The 23,086-nt window shown below is 44.0% G+C and overlaps 1 protein-coding gene across 1 annotated transcript in view; it reads right to left on the bottom strand.

The window, feature by feature from the left end:
- The window catches only part of LOC126485103 (breast cancer anti-estrogen resistance protein 3 homolog), a 1,126,433-nt gene that overhangs the window by 35,986 nt on the left and 1,067,361 nt on the right, over nt 1-23,086 (bottom strand). The window contains exons 10-11 of the mRNA XM_050108726.1: nt 16,328-16,633; nt 11,887-12,059 (exon numbers count right to left, since the gene is read on the bottom strand). Of these exons, the coding sequence (XP_049964683.1) occupies nt 11,887-12,059; nt 16,328-16,633 (479 nt within the window). The remainder of the gene's footprint in view (nt 1-11,886; nt 12,060-16,327; nt 16,634-23,086) is intronic.

The raw sequence follows: 23,086 nt of genomic DNA, 5'->3' as shown, positions 1-23,086 counted from the left end.
AGGTGAAAGGGAGACAGGAGTGATTTCGGCGAGAATGTGTGAACTTCCTACGTTGGCAGACAGCTCTGGCAGCCCATGGAATTTTGGCGCTGCCGTTCAAACTAAAACGACCACTCGTGAAAAATGAGATTCAGTACAGGAATAAAACGCCAAGGGCGCTGCAATAGACTTACTTACGAGTAGTCGATTGAATCAAAACAGTCGCTTGAGTAAATAGGGTTTTTACTATAAAAACTAAGTTTGACAAGATATCAACGTGGCGCGATGACCGTCAATAATCTCTTATTTTGGAGAATTGTAAAGCTGTCCACCTCACAAAACATAAAAACGTGGCAGCACTTGACTTCAGGAGTTAATATATCACAAATGGAGCCAATTACGTCGAGCCCTGGGAATAAATTAAGTAGGGACATCAGCATGGAACGATCCCTGAGGCTCAGTTGTTAAGTAAAGCCAATAGCAGGCCTCGATTTATTGTTAGAATACTGGGGAAGTGAAGTTTGACTGCAGAACGTGGTTCTTTGGTGAATGAAATTCACCGCGGTGGAGCCGGTTAGAACTTGGTAGCCTACACTACAAAGAAGTTTGCCACGAGGGCAGCGGCACCTTGAAGACTGGGGCACAATATACTGAAATATATCCTGTGTTCTGTCGTATTAATATATCTTCTGATAAAGACACGAGTTTTCTATTATGTTGGATAACTACATTTTTGTCACAAAACTGTGAATGATTTTATTAGCGCAGATGTGAGCTCTGTGTTCGAAAATGAAACAAAATGTCGCTTTTAGGACCAAGTTTTCTTGTGAAATGCTACCCTCTATCTGTCCACTTCCCTGAAAACGCTACTCTTTGATTACTTTGTTGTGGTTTAATTTAGGTATTCTGAGTTGTGATTCTTCGAACAATCGAATTACGTACAAGGACTTCTCGTACATGACCCTCAGTCCAGAAATCCATCTCCAATAAATGAAGTTTAGCAACGTTGTCATCAGTCACACAGAATCGCATTGCGTCATCTTAGTTAACATTTGCTTAAGTATTGAGAATTGTGACAAGAGTTGTTGAAAGTGACCACTTGTTGTTCTACATTTGTGAACGTTTTTGTGTATTCTGTTAATCAAGGAAGAATACTTTCCACCTCTGAAAATAGCATAAATAATTTTTGGGATGTCAGCGAGAGCTTCACTCCGCTTTTGTCAGCGGGAAATTCACTCCGCTTATGTAAAAACCAAAATTTAATCCTTTTGCTAAGCGCTGCGAACTTCTTTTTGGTCTAAAGTTTGTGACATGAAATGCTGTCCGAGATGTTTTTCACTACAGACTGGCTGGTTAGATTAGAGTAGTACTTGTTCCATAGATCATGAATACGACACTTCGTAATGATGTGGAACGTGTCAGGTTAATAAAAGGTGTCTATACAAGATATTACATTACACAAAATATTACATGACACTCAATATTTTTAATTTTTTTATTTTTTTTTGTGGGGTTGGGAAATTACCCACTTACTATATCCAAAAAATTCATCTAATGAGTAGAAGGAGTTGCCATTAAGGAATTCTTTTAATTTCCTTTTAAATGCTATATGGCTGTCTGACAGACTTTTGATGCTATTAGGTAAGTGACCAAAGACTTTTGTGGCAGCACAATTTACCCCCTTCTCAGCCAAAGTTAGATTTAACCTTGAGTAGTGAAGATCATCCTTTCTCCTAGTGTTGTAGCCATGTACACTACTATTACTTTTGAATTCGTTTGAATTGTTAATAACAAATTTCATAAGTGAATATATATATTGTGAGACTACAGTGAAGATCTCTAGCTCTTAAAATAAGTGTCTGCAGGATGATCTTGGATGAGCTCCAGCAATTATTCTGATTACACGCTTTTGCGCAATGAACACTCTTTCACTCAATGATGAGTTACCCCAGAATATGATGCCATACGAAAGCAGAGAATGAAAATAGGCGTGGAAAGCTAATTTACTGAGATGTATATCACCAAAAATTTGCAATGGCCCTAATAGCATAAGTAGCTGAACTCAAACGTTTCAGCAGATCCTCAGTGTGTTTTTTCCAGTTCAACCCTTCATCAATGCATACACCCAGAAATTTTGAATATTCTACCTTAGTTATCGATTTCTGATCGAAGTCTATATTTATTAATGGTGTCATTCCATTTACTGTGTGGAACTGTATATACTGTGTTTTGTCAAAGTTTAATGAGAGCCCATTTGCAGAGAACCACTTAATGATTTTCTGAAAAACATCGTTTAGAATTTCACCAGTTAATTCTTGTCTGTCGGGTGTGATAGCTATACTTGTATCATCGGCAAGAAGTACCAGCTTTGAATCTTCGTGAATATGGAATGGCCAAGTCATTAATATATATTAAGTACAGCAGAGGACCAAAGACTGAACCTTGCGGCACACCATTCTTGATTGTTCCCCAGTTTGAGAAATCACCAGTTCTGGTGAAAAGAATATCTGGTATCTGCTGTTTCTATTATTTTGCGAGAATCAGCAGGAAAAAGAAATATTATGTTCCAATTTTCCGTCCGCTATAAGGTCTGTCCGTCACAGTGAAGAATTACCAGTGCCAGTGACTCCTGAGAATGCGACAGGTACTGACGATAAACACAGTGACGAAAAGACAGAAGGTTGTATGTATGCTGACGTATCCTTTCAAAACATCTGCTGTTTGCAGAGACAGAGAAGACCAAGATTATGAAACAAAATGTCCAAGTAGGAAGGGACTTCTGCCTGGACGAAAGAATCAAGTATGTTGACTGGAATAAAAGACAAAGAAATAAAGAGGGATGGACATATTTACATAATAGGTGTTTAACCTTCGGATCGAAAACAGTAGGGGGAACTTAAAAAGTTATCAATTAATGTTGAATTCCTTTCCAGAAAAAGAAGTTGGTGGGTGTCTGACAAATTTAAAAAGATGCTATTACTAAAATAGTATCCTGATGCCGCAGGCTTATCTAGATGAAAAATGGTTTCTCGTTTAGTTCAGAATGGCCTGAAATTATTTTATTGCGATTTATAATCTCGTTTTTCATAGTGGAAAACGGAATACTGATCATCGCTAGCCAACAGCCTCTGTGTATACACCAGGCATTATCTTATGACACCCTAAATTTTTATTTCATTTCTTAGTTCCAAGCTGAACTGATTCCGCAGAAATGACATCATTAAAAGAAAAAGTCCTACATGTTCCTAACATGTAATCAAAAGAAAGAGAAATTATGTTTTGTTTTCTTATTAAACCGAGGAGACATGCAACATCATTGAACCATCTGTATTTACTCTTTCTTTAAACTGATGTCATCACATTACTACCAGTAACCGTTATTCGAAGCTGTCTGGTGAATTTCGCATTCACACTGCAGATGACAATATCTGTTGCAAAGATAAATATGCCGGTAGATATTAATCTGGATGGATGTTAACCTGCACTGGCAAGTTCGAAAGGAACATGGCGCAGCATACTACCGCTATATGAAATCTACGTACTCTTCACCGGAACTATGTATTACGCGCAAACTAAGTTGACAGTCACTGCGTTGGCTGTTGGGAGAGACAGAAAACGCGTTTCCCATTTACGGTCGCTCCCATCAACCACCAAGCCGAGTGTACAGTATCTCGCTTTCAGCTTTAAAAATATTCTCGGTACGTTAGCCACATTCCTTATGCAGCAGTGTATTATCTAGAGTGCATTACTTCTTTTTTTTAAATGCGAAGTATACGAATGGGTTACAGTACTTAAATCAGAAATGTACTGATAACTGTGACCAGTTGTGAAAAGATAGCTTGACTAAGAACAGCAAGAGTAGCTTTCTGAAAAAGAGACATATTTTAACATATAATATGAATTTTAAGTTTTAGAAAGTCTTTTTTGGATGTCATTGTCTGCATTGTTGCCATATACAGAAGTGAAATGTCAATGATAAACAGTATACACAAGACAAGGACAAAAGATTTTTTAAACGTGACACTGCAGAAGAAAGCTTAAGGTTACACAGGGGGATAACTAATGAGGTGGTACTGAATCGAGCTGGGTATAAAAGAAATTTATGGCTGAATTTGACTAATGAAGGTGTTGGTCAGAAGGAAACATGCTGAGACATCAAGGAATCGTCAGTTTGGTAATGGATGTGAGGGTGGTAAAAACTGTTGAGGAAGACTTACCAACAGTAAGCAGGTTCAAATGGATGTATTGTGCAGGAGTAATGCAAAGATGAAGAGACTTGCACAACATGATACATTAATGTTGAGAGCTGCATCAGACATGTCCTCGGACCAACCGCCATCACCATAACAACAAGTGTGTTGCAAGTATTGATGTGAAACTGTAAGATATGAAATTATCAATCGTTTTTAACCAAATAGTGCCCTCAAGATCTCTTGAGAAAGAATTAGTTCCTCTGCAGACGTCATGAATACATGCATTATGCTCGGTGCTGCTACAACTTGTAAAACGCTATATGCAGTCAAGAAACTGCCAGAAAAAGCTGAACCACTGTACTGGTGACTTCCATGGCAGTTTGTGCTGACCGCTTAAGGCACTTACACGAGCAGCAATCAACCGATCGTCCTACCGAAAAATTGTGCGTACGTAGGCGTTTTGACCGACTGAGCGACGAACTTTCACGTTCGTCTTCAGTAACTGTTTATGGAGAAATTTGAAAACTGCTCATTCATGTGGGACACGTAGTGCAAGAAGTAAAGCGATATAGATGCAAGAAATGAAGGATTTTTTCATTTTTTTAATGAATCCATAATGGTTTCGTGCGGCACATAGAGCGAATTAAAGTCCATCGATGATCTGTATTTCTCTTTTTGCGTTTTATTTCCGATACTTATCGGAAATGAAATCTTAAAACCGAAATATCGACATGCAATGGATGATATTTCTCTCTGACATACCACCACTTGAGGCCCCGTGCAAGACAGTCATCAGTCTGACTGACAATGAGCCGAGTAACGATGCGGTTTCAGTTCTGGAGAAGGGACTTAGCTTTGCTCCCATCCCTAAGAACACATCGGTTGCGGACATTGTCAGCACAGTTGCGGCGCAACTACCGCCTGAAACAGTGGAAGAAGTACGTCGTGAAACCTGCCATGCTCCGACGAGAACTAATCCTATAAAGTCAAATATTACCAGCAGAGAGCGGGTGGCGATTCGGGACCCGAGAGAATGCTCTGAGATTGTCGTGTTACCCGCTGACAAAGGCAACGCTGCTGTTGTTCTTTCCCACAAGGACTGCATTGAGAATATGCAGAGCCCGATAGATGACGACTCCTACAGGTAGATCAACGCTAACCCCACAAAAAAGGTGGAGAACAAGACTAGGGCTCTTTTAAAAGACGCACGTTTGCCAGAGGGTTTCGCCAAGAAACTGTCACCTCAAGGACCTCTAGCGCCAAGACTTTATGAGGTGGCTTTGCGGCCTATTGTACGGAAATATTAACCCCTTTTGTGAGTAAATGCACCAACCACATCCGCAATTCTGTGGATTTTGTAAAACAGGGTGAAAGCCTCTGATGTCCTGGTGAGTTTTGACGTCGTTTCATTACTCACTGGTAGCTAGCTCTACGAGAGCCACTAGAGCTTGTTGGTCAGAAATTTGACGAGAAGACGACCGACCTTTTCAGGCATGCCCTGACCAGCACATATTTTCTGTTTAATGGAGAATAATACGAACAAATGGAAGGAGTCGCAATGGGCAGCCCACTCTCGCCTGTGGTCGCGAGTTTGTATATGGAGTACTTCGAGGAGAAAGCCCTGGCCTCTTTAAAGTGGAAACCCACGTGTTTTTCATTTATGTGGATGACACGTTCGTCATCTGGCTCTATGGAATGGGCAAACTCCTTGACGTCCTTACACATCTGAACTCCAAATTCAATGTGGAGACTGAAGAAGAAAGAAGATGATCATTCCTGGACGTCATGCTCAAGAGAAGAGCCGATGGCACCCTGGGTCACGGTGTTTATCGGAAGAAAACGCACACTGATTTGTATGTGCACGCAGAGAGCTGCCACCACCCTTCGCAGAGGAGTGGGGTTCTAAAAACACTATACGCAGGACGCGCTCCATTTCAGACGTAGAGAGTCTGCCCAGGAGCTGGAACACCCCAGAACTGTATTCCGAAAAAACGGGCGCCCAGAATGGCAGATCAGGCGCGCTCTCCGCCCCACCGCAACAGTACTGTCTATGGAGACCAAAGAAGCCATGGAGGAACAGGCAGCCACTGCCTTTATACCGTACACTGGCGCACTATCGGGAAAAACCGTATGCATATTGAAGTAGCACCGAGTAAAAATCGTCTTTTGCCCGCCCATAAAACACGAGCATTATTGGTAAGTGTCAAAGATGATCTCGATTTGCGGAAGGCCGGCGTATACGATTCCATGTCATGTGGGAAGACATATATCGGACAGACAGTGCTCACCGTCGAAGATCGTTACCGAGAACACCAGAGGCACACTCGACTGATGTATCGCAACAAGTCAGCGGTCGCAGAGCACTGTTTGTCTGCGAATCGCGCGATGATGTACGAACATAACAGGATCTTGGCACAGACTTCCAAATACTGGGACAGCGTCGTTAGAGGGGCCACAAAAATTCGTACCACGGATGATTTCATCAACCGAGATTGCGGCTATTATCTTAGCAAGGCCTGGGAACCAGGACTGAGTTTAATTGAGAAGACTATCAGCAGACAAAACGATCTGGCGACCAGAGCCGACAGAGAACTTGCATCAACGCCATCACCGATGTCGACGTGCGGCCGCTGGCGAGGACCGCGGACGGAACGGCTCGCGGGGGTGTGGGATATTAGTAGCCGGCCGCGAGCCCTTAGGAGCTCAGTTCGTCACCGCACCTGACCATGGCGACGTGTTTGATCGCCGAAATATTGTGCCCGTTGGACACTATGAAGCGGCAGTATACCCGTGGACTGTTCGCTGAACAAATACGCCGGGAGAAACTTAAGTATCACAAAGTGTCGGATAATTTTTATACACACATCAAAAAAAGTTTTGCTTCAGCTCGGTTCTGAGAAAATTGGAATAGAGATCAACATAAACATCATTTCCGCCCTTTTTATTGCTCATGAAAACCACACATGGATGTTGTATCACTGTGCACCGAGACCTTCAGAGATGGTGGTCCAGAGATGGTTGGTCCAGATTGCTGTACAAACCAGTACCTTTAATACCCAGCAGCACGTCCTCTTGCATTGATGCATGCCTGTATTCGTCGTGACATACTATCCAAAAGTTCATCAAGGCACTTTGGTCCAGATTGCCCCATATCTCAACGGCGATTAGGCGTAGGTCCCTCAGAGTGGTTGGTGTGCCACGTCGTCCATAAAAAGCCCTTTGTAATCTATCCCAGGCATGTTCGGTAGGGTTCAGTTTTGAAGAACATGCTGGCCAATCTAGTCGAGCGCAGTCTATTGGTCGGAGGATGGCATTCACGTATCGTACAGCCGTTACGGCGCCTTCCATGATCACCAGCGGCGTACGTCGACCCCACATAATGCCACCCCAAAGCAGCAGGGAACCTCCACCTTGCTGCACCGCTGGACATTGTGTCTAAGGCGTTCAGCCTGACCGGGTTGCCTCCAAACATGTCTCCGACGATTGTCTGGTTGAAGGCATATGCGACACTCCTCGGTGAACAGAACGTGATTCCAGTCCTGAGCGGTCCATTCGACATGTTGCTGGGCCCATCTGTACCGCGCTGCATGGTATCGTGGTTGCAAAGATGGATCTCGCAATGGACGTCGGGAGTGAAGTTGCGCATAATGCAGCCTATTGCGCACTGTTTGAGTCGTAACACGACGTCCTGTGGCAGCAAGAAAAGCATTATTCAACATGGTGGCGTTGCTGTCAGGGTTCCTCCGAGCCATAATTCGTAGATAGTGGTCATCCACTGTAGTAGTAGCCCTTGGGGGGGGGGGGGGGGAGGCTGAGCGAGGAATGTCATCGACAGTTCTTGTCTCTCTGTATATCTTCCATGTCCGAACAACATCGCTTTTGTTCACTCCGAGACGCTTGGACACTTCCCTTGTTGAGAGCCCTTCCTGGCACAAAATTACAATCCGGACGCGATCTAACCGCGGTACTGACCGTCCAGGCACGGTTGAACTACTGACAACACGAGCCCTGTACCTCCTTCCTGGTGGAATGACGAACTGATCGGATGTCGGACCCCCTCCGCCTAATAGGCGCTGCTCATACATGGCTGTTTACATCTTTGGTGGGTTTAGTGACATCTCTGAACAGTCAAAGGGACTGTGTCTATGATACAATACCTACAGTCAAGGTCTGTCGTCAGGAGTTCTGGGAACTGGGGTGACGCAAAACTTTTTTTGATGTGTGTAGTTCTAACAGTTACTAAATTCTTGATTTCTTATGTATCTGTTGTTGTATTTGTTAGATAATGTCCACCAGCGCCACGTGTAATCTTTCTTCTTCGAATTTGAAATGCGTTTCTTAAACTTACAGGTCATCTTTTATACTGCATACATAAATAAATTAATAAAGTCTACATGAACATCTTTTGTTTCATTTATTTCGCTGGACTTTCCTCAGGCAACTATAAATCACGGTGCAGGTTTCAGGAATAATTTTAGTCAATAATTGTGGGGATACAACAGCACTGAATTTGAGATCATCGTAACTTCTGCAGTGATTAGAAACAGTAATGTAGCTAACAGCCTTTCCTCGCATCTCACAGCCTCTCTGAAGACTGTATTCTAATCCGTTAAGATTGGTTTGATGATGTACAGCAGATCTGAAATGCACGAGTCACCCATTCTTAAATAATTACGAAAATCATCGGTTCCCAGCTTCTTAAGTAACAGAGTGTGGGTAAATTTCTTTCCTTGCATTGGCCACTTCTTTGCCCACAGCTTTCTCTAGGCTTTTTTTGTCTTGTTACCTTTGAAGCAGACAAAGCAAGCCGGCCGCTGTGGCCGAGCGTTTCTAGGTGCTTCAGTATGGAACCGCGTGACTGCTACGGTCGCAGGTTCGAGTCCTGCCTCGGGCATGGATGTGTGTGATGTCCTTAGGTTAGTTTGGTTTAAGTAGTTCTAAGTTTTAGGGGACTGATGACCTCAGATGTTAAGTCCCATAGTGCTCAGAGCCATTTGAACAAACCAAACTCCCGTTTTTGTTTGTGCGTGAAAAAACTGGATCATGTAGAACATAAACACAATGAAGTAAATATAAATAAAGCACAGTAGGTCAGCTCTGTAATCGCTGAGTGCCGTCAGTCGGTATGTGTGTTGGCTGCCACACTCATTTGTGACGTAAATTCAAGAACATCATGTAGGAAACTGTTCAAGGAACTGGGTATTCTAATCTCTGCTGCTCAGTATTTCAACAAACAGCTCAATACATAGGTATACTACTAGGAATAAGAACAATCTACACAAAAACCTAAAATGACTTACCTTGGCCCAAAAAGGGGTCCAATATTCAGGAACACACATTTCCAATAAATTTCCATCAACCATTAAAAGCCTGGTTTCAGATAAAGCACAATTTAAACAGAGTTTGAAAGACTTCTTCAAATGGTTCAAATGGCTCTGAGCACAATGGGACTTAACATCTATGGTCATCAGTCCCCTAGAACTACTTAAACCTAACTAACCTAAGGACAGCACACAACACCCAGTCATCACGAGGCAGAGAAAATCCCTGACCCCGCCGGGAATCGAACCCGGGAACCCGGGCGCGGGAAGCGAGAACGCTACCGCACGACCACGAGATGCGGACAAAGACTTCTTGATAGGCAACTCCTTCTTCTCTACAGATGAACATCTTAACAGGGACTGTTAGATTTCCATTTTGACAGCACTTGGTCACAACAGTCCAAAATGAGATATTTTGTTTTCTACCGGGTAACAATGCTGCTCAAACTGTTTTAATGTTGCAACCAGCTTTTAAGTGCATAACTATGTTTCATTCTCACAGCAGTACTTCCAGTTTACTGTAACGTATTCACATATTTTGACAATATCTCGAAAATCAGAGCAGTAAGTATTACGAGGGAAAAAAGGAATGACATCGCCGTGGGCGGAGCTTGTGTAGTACGCATTTCTGCCGCTAGGCGTGTGTAGCACAACTCAACTCATTGCCAGTTCAGTGCCGCCTGTGTTGTCGATCTGGCGTGTTCTACGTGCGCGCAGTGACTGTTTTAGCTAGCGTTGTTTTGTTCTTTTTTCCACTGCATTCTTATTGTTGCACGCGTAAATTTTTCTCACTGAACACTTTAGATTTGTCACTGAGAAGATTTCTGTCACGCACCACATATTTTGATACATACAAAGAGCTTACAAACATATGAGTATCAAAGATGCTATGATATATCGTAACATTTAAAGATGTCCTATGTTTGGAAAGGATCATATATTCACTTACGCAACTGAAATGCCTTTTACACTAATACAGAGACATTGATTTTTTCAGTTGATTCTGTTACATTAATTATAAAGTTGTTTTTTTGTAGTGTATAGGTAAAATAGTACATTATTTAATTACATTTAGCATCATGAGAATTATTGTAACATATAAATTTGTTACTTGATCTGCAGACAGCCGTACTTATATTATTTGCTTTGGAGGTTGGAAAATAATTTTTGGAAATTTTTCAGGAAAGGCGTATTAGCTAACTCTCTTTCTTCATTAAGGATATAGTCTGGGGTGCTGTTTTTGTGTGTGTGTATTTCTATTTCTTCTAATATATTCATAGTGGCTCCTTTTTCTGCTAGAAGTAAAATTTTTAAGTTGTTCTCAATGTTTCCCACTGAATGCTTTTCTTCTGCAATATGGGCTGCAAATGCAGATTTGTTCAAATTACCAAGTCTTAAAGCAACAGAATCAACTGAAAAAATCAATGTCTCTGTACTAGTGTAAAAGGCATTTCAGTTGCGTAAGCGAATATATGATCCTTTCCAAACATAGGACATCTTCAAATGTTACGATATACCATAGCATCTTTGATACTCATATGTTTGTAAGCTCTTTGTATGTATCAAACCGTGTGGTGCGTGGTAGAAATCTTTTCGGTGACAAATCTAAAATGTGCAGTGAGAAAAATTTACGTGTGCAACAATAAGAATGCAGTGGGAATGTATTCACATCTGTTGGACAAATGTTATGAAAACAAACACTCCAAACCGACTTTCACGTAAGTCACATGCAACGAAAATCTGTAACGCAACCATCTGTGTATGGCGTGCTTATAATTATCTATATTTTAGGACAATTAATCTGTAAAAAAAAACAAAAAAAAACACACCACATGTTATAAGGAAAGCGTGTAAACTGGCTGAAGATGAATCACTACGATTCGAAACCGGTAACGGTACCCTTTGAATAAAGGAACTGAAAGTAAATTTGTGGCTGGTTGCTGTCCTAACACCATCAACATTTGTCTTCGAATAACAGCCACGGTCTCCATCATGTCATCACATGACAAAATTGCATACTACAAAGAATGTTTCGGACAGTGGAAGCACCGGTGGGAAAAATGAATCAGTTATAATGGCAAGCATTCTGAAGGAGGTTGTCTTGTAAACAATTCGACAATATATAGCTTTTAAAAAATAATTCCTGTTTTTTTGCGTAACCCCTCGTTTTTTTGTTTTTATGTTATGCTTTCTGACATGTTCCACATCCACGAGAATCTCTCTGGAACGGAAACTGAATCTAATCTCCACGAAATCGGTCGGTCGGTCGGCCGACCGACCGATAAATTGGTTCGTGTGTAGGGAGGGGCGTTTAGTCCAAGTGTGGTGTGGGGAACGCCCTGATCGGAGCGCTAGCCAGCAGAGCGATTGCTTGTGCTTGTGCTTGTACTTGCCTCTCGATGAGGTCGAGGCGCAGCTGTCGGCCGTGCGGCAGCGTGACGAGCTCGAGTCCGCAGGCGATGCCGAGCCCGAGGTCTGCAGCGTCGAGCAGCAGCGAGAGGTCGACGCGCGTCAAATGGGCCGCCAGCACGCGCGGACCCGTCTCCTGCAGCTGCCGCCGCACCGCCTGCGCATGCGCACAAAAACGCCCGCGTCACCCTCAGAGGTCCGTAGCAGTTGAAGGCCCCGTACACGATCAAACAGTTTGTCAAACTGCACACTGTTTGCCATACTGTTGACCGCGTACGGTGCTGTTTGGCGTGTTTGTCAAGCATAGAACGTGTTTGCGAGATAATTTTGATTACTGAAAAGTTAGACGAGGTGGCGGACGTTGTTTTTGTCGAATTTTCGTCCCACATGTATAGAGAAAATTTATTTTTTACAATTTATCTCACTGTATGGTGAGAACTATGCAAACTACGATTATGGATGAAAACAAAACAGCGCCGAAAATTACCAAAATGGTAGAGGTATCACATCCTTCCCAGCTACATCTTACGCAGGAAGAGGTTATGAACGAAATCAATAGTTTATGGATGACGGAGAAACGGGGGTGCAATGAAATAAAAGAATTGGAAGTTCTCCAGTTGTTCTACATACGATGTAGGCTATATGTACGAGGGTAACCCCAAAAGTAAGATCTCAACAGAACTCTGTTTGTGTGGCAGTTGGTCACACTGTAGTGCTTCACGCGCTGTGTGTAAACATGCGCACGCCGCGCTGAGGTGCTCAGTCTTGGCTTTTTAGCCGTTGAGAATGGAGCTCCCGTTGGATGTTATCGCCAAGTGCGCACTGCGGCCGATTGAAATCTATCGCCAATTGACGGAAGTGTATGGTGAGTCGTGCTTCGATGTCAAAAATGTTCGTAATTGGTGTAGAGTGTTTGCAGCTGGTCGGACCGAAATTCACGACGAACAAAGGAGCGGGAGACCGTCAATTTCTGAGGAGACAGTGTTAAAGGTTGAGAAAAGCATGCCTGAAGAGCGGCGGATCACCCTGAATGATCTTTGCACGCTGGTTCCTGAGGTTTCCCAAAGCACCCTCACAGAATTTTAACGGGAAAGTGTATGGCACTTTTGAGAGAGAATTGTGAATGTGCAGTTACGGGCCACTACTGACTTAAGAATGGAATATTGTCCTAGTCAGCAAAAACGTTTTCTATTGGGGAGAGATCTGGCGACCTTGCTGGACAAGGTAAGATTCGGCAAGCACGAAGAGAAGCAGCAGAACTCTCGCCTTGTGTGAGCTGGCATGTATCATCTTGCTGATACGTAAGCCCAGAATCGTTTGCCATGAATGGCAGCTAACTGGGTGCAGAATATCGTCAACATACTGGTGTGCTGTAAGGCTGCGGCGGATGACAACCAAAGGGGTCCTGCTATGAAATGGAATGGCACCCCTCACTATCAGTCCTAGATGCCGAGCAGTATAGCGGGCGACAGCCAGGTTGGTGTCCTTGATGTCCGGGGAGTCTTGAGACACGACTTTGGCCTAAAATCTCACTGACTGGAGTAGAAATGTCTTCAGTGATGAACCCTGCTTCGAACTGAATCCCAATGGCCAGCAGTTCTGTTTGAAAGGTATGACGGAGACTAGAGAGCATTAGTGTATTAGCACCAGCCTGTTTAACCGAGAGGTTACGTGCTTGCCTCCCATGCAGTGGGCCTGGCTATCGTTCCCGGCCAGGTTGCAGATTTTCTCCGCTCGTGGAGTGGGTGTTGTGTTTTACTCATCATCACCGACATGCGACATGTAAGTCGCCCAATGTGGCGTCACCTGAAATAAAACTTGCAGCCTGGTGGCCGCCCTCGCCCGGAAGGGGCCTCCCAGCCAACAATGCCATACAATCATTTCATTTCATTTTACTAGGCATGGCAGCGCACATGAAGGATGTGTAGAGAGTCACATGCTGAGTGTTCACTGTGAAGGATGAGGCCGTGTACTCGTATGAGACTGCGTTATCAGCACCTGACACAGTTTGAAAGCACCCACATAGTGAATCTCCATTTCGCTGGCTGGTCGAATCGTGCAATATCCAGATTTGTGGGGCATTCGAATGTGACAGTGACGCTATGTTGGATCGTATGGGTATATGTAGGCACAGATACTTGTATTCAAGGTTCTAGTCGACAATGTCCGACTCCCATAAGGTAGTAACACCATACTGCACACCAAGCACGACTTTGTGTCATTCTACACCATTTCTCTGATATTAGCACCAGTCAGACTAGGGAATTACCATCCCATGCGTAGACTGCCGGTAACACCACAACACAACCGGTCTAACCGAGAGAGGTGTTGCAGTGATTGGCACGCTAGACTCGAATTCGGGACAATGACTGTTAAGATCCAAATCTGGCCATCCACTATTAGATTTTCTGTGATTTCCCTGAATAGTTCCAGGCAAAGGTCAGTATGGTTCCTTTGAAAAGGGCAAGGTCAGTTTCCTTCCCCATTGTTTTGGAACCCAAGCTTGTGCTCTGCCTCCAACAGTCGCGGTGTTGACGGGATGTTTTACTCTAATCTTAAACCCTACCTTCGCAACCGGATTACCCACCTCATCTCTGAGCTGGCGGGATTCGGGACACAGACAATGATTTCAACATACCACTACAACAAGAGTTTTCAGCTGACTGACTGACTGACTGAGACAAGTGAGTGATCTACTGCCAGTACCTAGCCCTTGAATGCAGGAATGCCAACTTCGTCGAAAAAAAAATCATTTTCTGCGTCAGAGTCTCGGCACTCTGTTTTCTGTGCATGTCTCGTATGTATACCAGCAATCTTCTCTTATATATAAAAGGCAATGTCCCGACCAACTCACTCCCTCACTCATCGTCTTCCAGCTCAATCATCGTTCAGCTCAAATCGCTAATGACAGAATGGATGGGTGTTAATCTGGTACTGTAGGCGTCGTTTAAGAAGTGATTTTTCGAAATTCCACCCCTAACGGAGTGAAATACGGTATGAAACGTTTTTTGAAAAAATTTCGTTATTAAGGCACTTTTGAAGCCAGACATATGAAAATTGGTATTTGGTTTCTCTGTCAGAAATAAAGAAATACGTGTTTCAGCATTTCTGGAAATTCAGCACCTAAGGGGGTGATACAGGGGTGAAATGTTTTCGAAAATGTTTCATTGTGGAATCATATTTAAAGCTAAATCTACAAAAACTGGTATTTAGGTTCTCTGTCAGAAATTAAACAATACATGTGCCACTATGTTTTGGAAATTCAACTCCTTAGGGGTGAAATAGACGGCCGAAATTTTTAAGAAAATATTTCGTTATGTTAAGAACAATTTTTAAAGCTAAATCTATGAAAATTTGTATTTCACTTCTGGGTTAGATATAAAAAAGAATACAGTACTGGCCATTAAAATTGGTACACTAAAAAGAAATGCAGATGACAAACGGGTATTCATTGTTCGTTCGTTGTTGATACACCATCGCAGACGCTCTTGTCCGTGATGCATCGTCAAGGGTAACCGCAGCCACGGTCTCCGAGCTTATAGTCCATGCTGCTGCAAACGTCGTGGAACTGTTTGTGCAGATGGTTGTTGTCTTGCAAACGTCCCCATCTGTTGACTCAGGGATCGAGACATGACTGCACGATCCGTTACAGCCATGCAGATAAGATGCACGAGGCCGTTGAGATCCAGCACGGCGTTCCGTATTACCCTCCTGAACCCACCGATTGCGTATTCTGCTAACAGTCATTGGATCTCGACCAACGCGAGCAGCAATGTCGCGATACGATAAACAGCAATCGCGATAGGCTACAATTCGACCTTTATCAAAGTCGGAAACGTGATGGTACGCATTTCTCCTTCTTACACGAGGCATCACAACAACGTTTCACCAAGCAACGCCGGTGAACTGCTGTTTGTGTATGAGAAATCGCTTGGAAACTTTTTTCGTGTCAGCCCGTTATAGGTGTCGCCACTGGCACCAACCTTGTGTGAATGCTCTGAAATGCTAATAATTTGGATATCGTAGCATCATCTTCCTGTCCGTTAAATTTGGCGTCTGTAGAACGTCATCTTCGTGGTGTAGCAATTTTAATGGCCAGTAATGTGTGTGTCAGGAGATGAGTTCTATTGAAATATCACCACATAAATCTTGGACTCCAGCTACCAGAATCGTTTTTCAGTGAGAAGTACACATGAGCAAAAGGCCTTGCTTCTGTGACGTTAATTAGCGTCAAAAGTTTGGAAGATGTTGGAACTTGTGAACAACATAAAAATTCGGTTAAATAAAAAGAAAAAGGTCTGTGCAGACTACGCGAGCAAAGTACCGGAAGCTAAGCTAGTAAATGAGGAAGAAGGAGATAAAAGAAGAGAGAGGATGGCGGTAAGAGGTGTGCGAGGTGGAGAGAGAGGAGCGCGCGCGCCGCACCTGCAGGGCGGACGGGTCGAGCGGCTTGTTCTCGATGACGGGCAGCAGCAGCGTGGAGGCGCTCTCCAGGTCGAAGGCGGACGGCGGCTCCGGCTCGGGCACGGACAGCAGCAGCGAGTCCTCGGCGGCCGAGTCGTACTCGGTGCGGTAGCGCGGGTTCTTGATCACGACGCCGCGGTGCTGCGCCTGCGCCTGCGAGCAGTCGGTGGCGTCGGCCGCCGAGCTCTGCGCCGAGTCGCCCGACCCGTTGCCGGAGTCCGAGCCGGACGCGTGGTAGGACGACACGCGCTGCAGGCTCGCCGCCGCCTGCCAACAGCACACGCCGCTCCGCTCTACACGCGCTGCGCTCTGAACACCTTACACACAACACTTAACGACACTGAGGGCTGCGATCATCCTTTCCATGCATTTGTCAAGCAGTTAAAAAATTCGTGTTGCCCCCTGGTGCCAAGCCTTTTCGAAACAAGGTGTTTCGACAGTGTACCTTGCCAATATCTTCACGTGAAACCTCTAGAATGATCGTCTTTGCTACATTGCGCTTCCTTTGTACTCAGGAGACGTTCGTTTCACTCGACTCTGTAATATTTCTGGATTCTATTGTATTGTATCGTATGTTAACCGGGGACCTAGAAACGACGGAGAGGCTCCGTCCCCGCCGAAGCCGCAGTGGTCCGCAACCCCACGACGACTACCGCAGTCCATTTCACCCCTCCGACGCTCCACACGAAGCCAGGGTTATTGTGCGGCTCGGCCCTCGGTGGACCCTCCCAGGGAACGTCTCACAACAGACGAGTGTAACCCCTATGTTTGCGTGGTAGAGTAATGGTGGTGTACCCGTACGTGGAGAACTTGTTTGCGCAGCAATCGCCGACATAGTGTAACTGAGGCGGAATAAGGGGAACCAGCCCGCATTCGCCGAGGCAGATGGAAAACCGCCTAAAAACCATCCACAGACCGGCTGGTTCACCGGACCTCGACACAAGTCGTGCCGGGGACCAGGCGCTCCTTCCCGCCCAGAAAGCCGTGCGTTAGACCGCACGACCAACCGGGCGGGCCCTGTTTCTGGCTTAGTCAGCCATCATATTAGGCTCCAAGAAGCTGTTCCCAGAGCCCTGGAGATGCAAGAAGTATACAGATGACGAAATGTGGTGTGAGGTACCTTTGACAGATGTTAGATTCGGTACCATTCCAGTGAGAAAGACCGCCTGCATAGTGCTACTGCTCTGTGATTGCCTACTGTGTTCGGAGCAAGGGCGCCAAAACGTTAAAGTATAGTTATTATTATTAGTTAAACTACTCATTGGAATGACTTCACTATTTAATATAAATATCTCTCAACAACTGACTATCAATCAGTTCTTTTAGAATTATTAAAAACAATTTAAATCAAAAACAAAAGACTGACGAAATTGCAGACGAAACACTTCGGAAGCGTTCCGGTCACGCCTTTTCTGGTATGGCGCGCGCGAAGTGTTTCGGACTATTCGTCACTCTGGATTAGGCAGCAGAGAAAAACAGACATGTTGCCTGTCGTAGGATGTGTTTCCAATTTTTATTTAAGTTCCTGTTCGCCAGTCTGCATTAGGCAGTCGAAGAGAACAGACATGTCATCTGTCGCAGGATGTGTTTGCCAGTACTCAGTATTGAAAGATTCACTCCGGTAGTCATGAGGCATAGACACGTGCCACAAATAGTGTAAAGATACATTTTCTCGTAAACATTGTGTTTGATCGTGTACTTTGTTGTACTAAGATCATGTAGTCTTCTCGTGTGGCTATATGAAAATACGCGAGTGGCATCCCAAAGAAGTGATACATTATTTCAGAACAGAACCTCACTTCAAGTCAGTTTCAGCCTCAAGATACAGAACCTACGAACTGCTGCTGTTTTCTGTGCTGTGGACATCAACTTGAAGGCAGCAGGTTAGTGAACTATAACAGAACCTTCGTATTCCACACATTGCAGTGGAAACAACTAGGCGCCTCACGTGTACTGCATGCACGGAACAAATGTGCTCAGTGAGACGTCATCTGCAGTAATGCAGAGGAGGTAAAGGAGGATGATCGTTATTGACACCAACAATCGATACATTCTTCCTTTCTTGCCATAACTCTTCCTGTGGAGTGACTTCAAAATGATTTGTCTTGCGTATAATCGATTAGAGCACTAAAATGGATAGCACTTGACAAATGAAGGAGGAGGTACTATACTGGATTCAATTATTTCGTTATTTTCGTATTATAAGTTGTGTGTTATGATAGTACTATGTTCAAGGGAACGGAACGTTGCAGATTTATCAAAAACACGTCTCAGTTAATGATACATCGGTCATTATGTTCAAAAGTTGCATGAATTCACCATAGCGTAGTGTATAAAGGTATGCAGTTAGCGAATATACGGAAGTAGGTTCGTGTCTTACTATATATTAATTCCCTTCCCCCTCCCCACCCTTTTCGCATTTTAAAAAGTTCTGTGACTTTCTTATTAATTTAATAAAGGGCAAATACAATGTTTCTTGTTTTACCATCCATACACGTTTCGGAGAAGTCTCTCCATCTTCAGTGGGGTTTATTGATAATCGTGTTATTACATACTGGTGTCCACAAATCTGTTTGGCATCTGCAGCACAGCTTCAATTATTCCCTTCCACTATGTCATTTTTTGCAGGTCTAGTGTTTTCGTGCTGCTACAGGGTGTCTGAGTGGAGTTTCCTCACACAAACTGTTTCACTCATGAGTGTGTGTTACGATGCAGAAACTTTTCCGAAACATGTATGGCTAGCAAAACAAGAAAAATTGTGTTTTCTCAAGGCGGAACCAGATTTCCTTGTTACATATTAAGAGCAAACACAGACAAAGAATGAGCCTCGACCACAAAATGATTACATAATAACAGGCGCGATAAAAGTCCCCCATTTGAGGCCGCTGCTACAGCTTATATGCAATATTGCGCGACTTCGATGCAGGTATATAAGTACCGACATGTAGCCAAGGAATTAAGTGTGGCATTTCTGCGTTTCCGACGTGCATGCGGCAAAAGCGGGATGTTAGCTATGATGTCGTTATTACCAAATGCGTCCAAACAGGATCAACGTTCTTTTCTTAACCACCGAAGGACAAACATCGCTAGACATCAATAGGTGAACAAATAATGTCTATGGGGCAGCATGTCTGTCGAAATTTATCGTTATGGCAATGGTGCACCAAGTTCCGTACTGGTCGCGGTCTGACAGAAGACGGCGTTCGATCTGTGAGGCAGCCTCTTCATTACAGACAAGTGGGAGGCACTCGAACACCCGACCTATAGTCCTGATCTCCCCCCATTCGATTATCACATCTTCGGTCCCTTCAAAAAGGCCTTGAACGGTCAGTCATTCCTGTCGACGAGGATGTGCATCAGGCAGTTATGGACTACTTCATGTAAAACGGGACGGTGTTTAATCAAACGGCAATTTTTGCCTGATTGGCATACCGATTTTGGACTGTACGGCCTTCACCCCCTTTAACAAGTGAGTCAGCTAAGCCTTCCGATGTCGTTTTATGCAACCCGCAATGTTTTATCTAGCCTTCAAAAGCCACGCGCGGGATTTTTATATTCTCTCCCTCGCTACGCGTAAGCTATTAGTCCTACAGAAAAAATGAACGTGACCTTTCTGTAGGAAACGTAACGTAGTTAAATTTTGTATAGGAGTACGTTATCACTCGAGTTATTCAAGGAAATGTGCAAAAGTGACCTGTAAACGCACCTCGACCCCCACACTCGTTCCTTACCAGTCAGATTTCTAATATGTTGTTCATAGTACTCCCTCCTGCCACTGTACAAAAATTTCCAACTGCACGAACTTCTTCCGATGTTCGAGCAATTTTGGTCTCTATTGAGTGGGGGATATTACACCACCAGCATATTCGCCTATTTCGTTGACATTATCAGTTTAAATGTGCCCATTAGAGTAATGAAAGAAAAACTTGTTTTGTAAACGTCACGCCAAAACTAATTACGTTGACCATTCGACTCAAACTTAACCCTTACAAGCACAGTAGTTTCAATGTCAGAAGGCCTGACGAATACAATGGTGTAACTGTTTGTTTTATGCTGTAAAAATTCACAAAATCGTACGGTAAAATTGACGGAAACGTCAATTCTATAATTTATAAATGCTCGATTAAGCCGGTGTCGTAATAAGGCCATACAGTGAAGACGAAAGAAGGTCGAATATGGGAAACAATTCGTGCAGTCGCGAATTTTTGTACAGTGGTAGGAGGGACTGCCACGAGCAACATCTAGGAATCCTGACCAGTGGGAGCTGAGTATAAGGGTGTGGGTGGGCTTGAAGGTCACTTTCGTACGATTTTCTTGATTAACTCGAAAATTACGGCCTCTAGCAAAAATGTATCCCAGTACAAAATTGAACTACATTAAATTTCCTACAAAAAGGTCCTGTTCATTTTTACTGTAGGACTAGCATTTTGCGCATAGCGAGAGACAGAATACTAAAAGCTCGCGCGTGAGGCCAGATATAACATTACGGGTTGCATAAAAGCGACAGCAACAACCGTAGGAGCAGCTGAATCACGCTGTATGTTGTGCAATATTCGATGTTATTTACGTGTAACAGAGCACTCTCTCGCGGGTGAGTTTCTTCGATTTTGTGACTTTACTCTCATTAAAAAGAAAAGCAATAACGTTTGTATTCTTGCTGGACACAAATATTTGGCTATTTTTTCCGAATATGTTGCGATTTCCGCGGGTGTGAATATTTTTTTCCGAATATGTTGCAATTTCCGCGGGAGTGGTTAAGCAAGGACCTAAGAGCACAGCTTACATTTTTCAAATAACTTCCGGGAATTCATCCAGGTAACACTTCCAGCGACCGCCGATATTTCGGCGGGAGAACACCCCGCCATTTTCAAGGCAAACTGCAACGGACAGGTGACGTACATGCAAATTTAAAACCTCGGTTATCGGACTGATGCAGTAAAGATAACACACACTGGACACTATTGTCACCAAAGATGACCAGAGTCAGAGATAGCGATAGTGAGACTACGAACTCTCAGGTGTGGTTGCATTGACTCTGTCCCTCTGTTTTTTGACATGGGAGAGAGCCGGATTCCAAACAGTTTAAACAAAAACCTCCATCCCTGTTAACGAGATTGCTCGCTAATTTAATGTAAACTGCCTCCTTAGTAACACTGTCCCAATAGCTGTACGTGCATGCCAATATCTCGGTGTTATTGTATAACATGGGGTGACCAGTATCCAAGCAATGTTCGGCAATAGCAGATCTACTTGGCTGTTGTAATCGTGTGTGCCGTTTATGCTCAGTACATCGGTTTGACGAATATACGCCATGCCGCAGCTACAAGGAATGCGATATACACGCGCCTTACGCAGACCAAGATCATCCTTAACAGAACTCAAAAGGACTCTAATTTTAGATGGAGGTCGGAACACACATTTCACATTGTATTTCCGTAAAATACGGCCGATCTTGTTGGAAGTGTTTCCTACGTAATGCAAAAATGCAGCAGACTTAGGTGTCGACTCAGAATTATCGTTAATCACTAGATGTACAGTTGGTCGATAGCGCAACGCACGTTCAATCTGTCTATCACTATAACCATTTTGACGAAACGTAACTTCAAGATGGGGCAGCTCAACTGGTAAAGTCTCAGCATCGGAAACGACTGTGCCCTGTGTACCAAAATACGAAGTACCCGTTCACGCTGAGCCGGATGGTGACAACTATTAGCCTGTAAGTACAAGTCGGTGTGAGTACGTTTCCTGTAGACTGCATGTCACAATGATCCATAATCCTTCCTCCTAACCAACACGTCGAGAAAGGGAAGGCAACCATCCTCTTCCACCTCCATCGTAAAACGAATGTTCGGGTGGATCGAGTTCAGATGTTCTACAAATACATTCAAATTCTCCCTACCATGAGGCCAAACAACGAAGGTATCGTCAACGTATCTAAAGAAACAGGCGGGTTTCAAAGGCGCCGACTCCATTGCACGTTCCTCGAAGTCTTCCATAAACAAATTTGCGATCACGGGAGACAACGGACTACCCATTGCAACTGCAACTCCATCTGTCTGTTCGTAATACTGGTCATTAAATAAAAAGTAAGTGGATGTCAACACATGCCTAAAGAGATTAGTTAATTCAGCACCAAACCTGGCTTCAATTAACCGCAACGAATCAGACAGAGGAACACGAGTGAAGAGAGAGACCACATCGAAACTCACTAAAATACCAGTCATTCAACCGCAGTCCCTCCAGACGACGTAAAGCTTACATTGTTACGAGTACTTGTCAGAAATGATGGCTGTTTGTTTCCGAATAATTCGCGATTTCCGACGGTGTGGTTAGGAGGTAACGAAAGAACAGAGATTAAATTACTGCTGGTGAAACAAGCCAAGAATGACAATTATATTCTTGCTTGTCAGATGTAATATCAAAGGGACAAGCTCGTTTCACCCTAACCGCGATGCAACATGCGACCTTGAAACTCGGTGTCAGTCGACAAATGTGCAAAGTCATTTTGTCGTCACTCTGCATCAAAAGTCGTGCCCCACCCCCTCCCTCACCACCTGGACATATGGTGCGTCGGGTAGAATGGAGGGTGGACGCGAGCGCCGAATGCTAGACGTCATCTAGAGTCCCTCAGCACCGCTGTCGCCACCATCGGGCGCAGATGGCGTTCGCGACGGACGATTTGACTTCAGTTACAAACCAATACCGGAATCACAGACATTT

The sequence above is a fragment of the Schistocerca serialis genome, chromosome 6, assembly GCF_023864345.2.
Source record: "Schistocerca serialis cubense isolate TAMUIC-IGC-003099 chromosome 6, iqSchSeri2.2, whole genome shotgun sequence".
In the NCBI taxonomy this organism is placed as follows: domain Eukaryota; kingdom Metazoa; phylum Arthropoda; class Insecta; order Orthoptera; family Acrididae; genus Schistocerca; species Schistocerca serialis.
The sequence above is the reverse complement of the archived record's forward strand: the minus strand, read 5'-3'. Positions and strand labels throughout refer to the sequence as shown.